We start from the raw sequence: 2,230 nt of genomic DNA, 5'->3' as shown, positions 1-2,230 counted from the left end.
GTAGGGAGAGGCTCTGCCTTCACTTCTGGCAGAAAAGGGATGTTCAGTTCATTTACCCCCCCCCGACATCAGAGCTGCACTTCAATGTAGCAGCTATTGGCCATGTGTGCCTCCTGAGTGACTGGAATGTGGCTGGTCTGAACTGTGATGTGCTAGAAAGGTAATATACAGAGTTAGTTTCAAAGATTTAGTTTCAAATGTTTATATACATTATTAATAATTACACATTCCTCACACATTACAATGATAATATTATGGACATATTGGGTTAATTAAATTGTTACAATGGATTCAACCTGTTCCTTGTTTGTTTTTCAAGTTTGTCTACTAGAAAATTTAAGATTCACATGTGGCTCACATTTTATTTCAGATTACCTCCTTTTTAAAATCTCAGGCTGCCTGTTCAAAAGACCAGAGCCAGGAAGGTCATAAAATCTGAAATTTTAAAATAATTATTGTTACATTCTTTTCATTTTTCAATAGCCACTATATATGTGTGTGTGTGTGTGTGTGTGTGTGTATATATATATATATATATTTTTTTTTTTTTACACAGAGCTTTGCTCTTGTTGCCCAGGCTGGAGTGCAATGGCACAATCTCGGCTCACCACAACCTCCGCCTCCCAGGTTCAAGCGGTTCTCCTGCCTCAGCCTCCCGAGTACCTAGAATAATAGGCACGGGCCACCACGCCCGGCTAATTTTGTATTTTTTGTAAGGACTGGGTGTCTCCATGTTGGTCAGGCTGGTCTCCAACTCCCGACCTCAACTGATCTGCCCCCCTCGGCCTTCCAAAGTGTTGGGATTACCGGCGTGAGCCACCGCGCCCGGCCCCATGTATTATTTATAAGTGCATATGACCTTATACACAAGGTTAAATGCAAATAACCTCTGCGGTGGGCCTGGCTCAGCTCGGGGAGGAAGCCCTGTCAGAGACGGATGCAGCCTAGGCTGTCACTCTTCGTTCAGCTTCGCATCGCATCACATCTTCCGTCAATCGTGACCTGAGGGGGCGGGGATTTAAATGTTATCCAATCAGAGACGCCAGGCTGGGAACCGTCCAATCAGGCACGCAGGTGAAGCGGGCAGGGCGGCTTCCGGGTTTGGCGGGGCCTTTGTCTCTTGCTGTGGCCTGAGCTCCGGGTCTCGTCTTCACCGCTCTGTGTCCTCTCCTCCTAGAGGTCCAGGCTCTGTGGCCCTGTGACCTGCAGGTATTGGGAGAGCTACAGCTAAGACGCCAGGAGCCCCTGGAAGCCTAGAAATGGTGAGAGTGCCGGGTCCGACATCCCGAGAGAGGGGAAGGGGCTGTTTGGAACCGGTGGCAAGAGGCTGTGGCGGGACTCAGGCCTCTCCGCAGTCAGCTTCACAATCTGCACCCCGAATTCTCCTTGCCCAGCTCGGCCTCAGTCCCCATCAGCCATAAGATGGCGGCTGCGCTGACAGCCGGGCCCCCGCACGTCCTGTCTCTTCCTTGCGCAGTGACTGTGCCCTGGCCTGGAGCCCTCTGGGCAGCTCTGGTCCCGCAGCGCAGCGTCTCTCCCAGACTGTGCAGGAACCACGGGAGGATCCTCACGGGAGAATCCTGACTTGGGGTACGAGTTCATGAATGGGAAGAACTTTGGTCCTGGGTTCCTAGTTCCTCTTTTCTCCTATTAAAAATGTACAGGCCGGGCGGGGTAGCTAACGCCTGTAATCTCAGCACTTTGGGAGGCCGAGGCGGGCGCATCACGAAGTCGGGAGTTCAAGACCAGCCTGGCCAGCATAGTGAAACCCCGTCTTTACTAAAAATACAAAAATTTGCCGGGCATGGTGGCACACGCCTGTAGTCCCAGCTGCTTGGGAGTCTGAGGCAGGAGAATCACTTGAACCTGGGAGGTGGAGGTTGCAGTGAGCCGAGATCGCGCCATTGCACTACAGCCTGTGTAACAGAGCAAGACTCCGTGTCGGGGGTGGGAAATGCGCAGAAGTCAGCGCAAGAATATTTAAGAAATTAATCAAAGAGTGATTCAAAAACTGTATAGCACCCGGCTGTGGTTTGTAATTTTTTGTTCATGGCGGGGCTTGAAGGAAAGACTTTTATAAGGTGCATGATGAAGAAAGCCAAATTCAGTAATTGGTTAGGTACAGTTGTGTAGTTTCTTAGTTTGTACAATAAAGGTGAAAATTTTCTGGTTATGTAATCGGAGCTTCATTGGCAGTATATAATTGGTTAAGCCTGAATTTTGTGTCTTT

General features: G+C 49.5%; 1 protein-coding gene across 1 annotated transcript in view; it reads left to right on the top strand.

Annotated features, from left to right (window-relative positions):
- Positions 1-1,143: 1,143 nt before the first annotated feature.
- LOC105505193 (zinc finger protein 430) overlaps positions 1,144-2,230 on the top strand; it is a 34,177-nt gene continuing 33,090 nt past the window's right edge. Inside the window, exon 1 of the mRNA XM_011932976.1 lies at positions 1,144-1,262. Coding sequence (XP_011788366.1) covers positions 1,260-1,262 — 3 coding nt within the window. The 5' untranslated portion in view covers positions 1,144-1,259. The remainder of the gene's footprint in view (positions 1,263-2,230) is intronic.

This window comes from Colobus angolensis, unplaced genomic scaffold, assembly GCF_000951035.1.
Source record: "Colobus angolensis palliatus isolate OR3802 unplaced genomic scaffold, Cang.pa_1.0 Scaffold99, whole genome shotgun sequence".
Lineage (NCBI taxonomy): Eukaryota > Metazoa > Chordata > Mammalia > Primates > Cercopithecidae > Colobus > Colobus angolensis.
The sequence above is the reverse complement of the archived record's forward strand: the minus strand, read 5'-3'. Positions and strand labels throughout refer to the sequence as shown.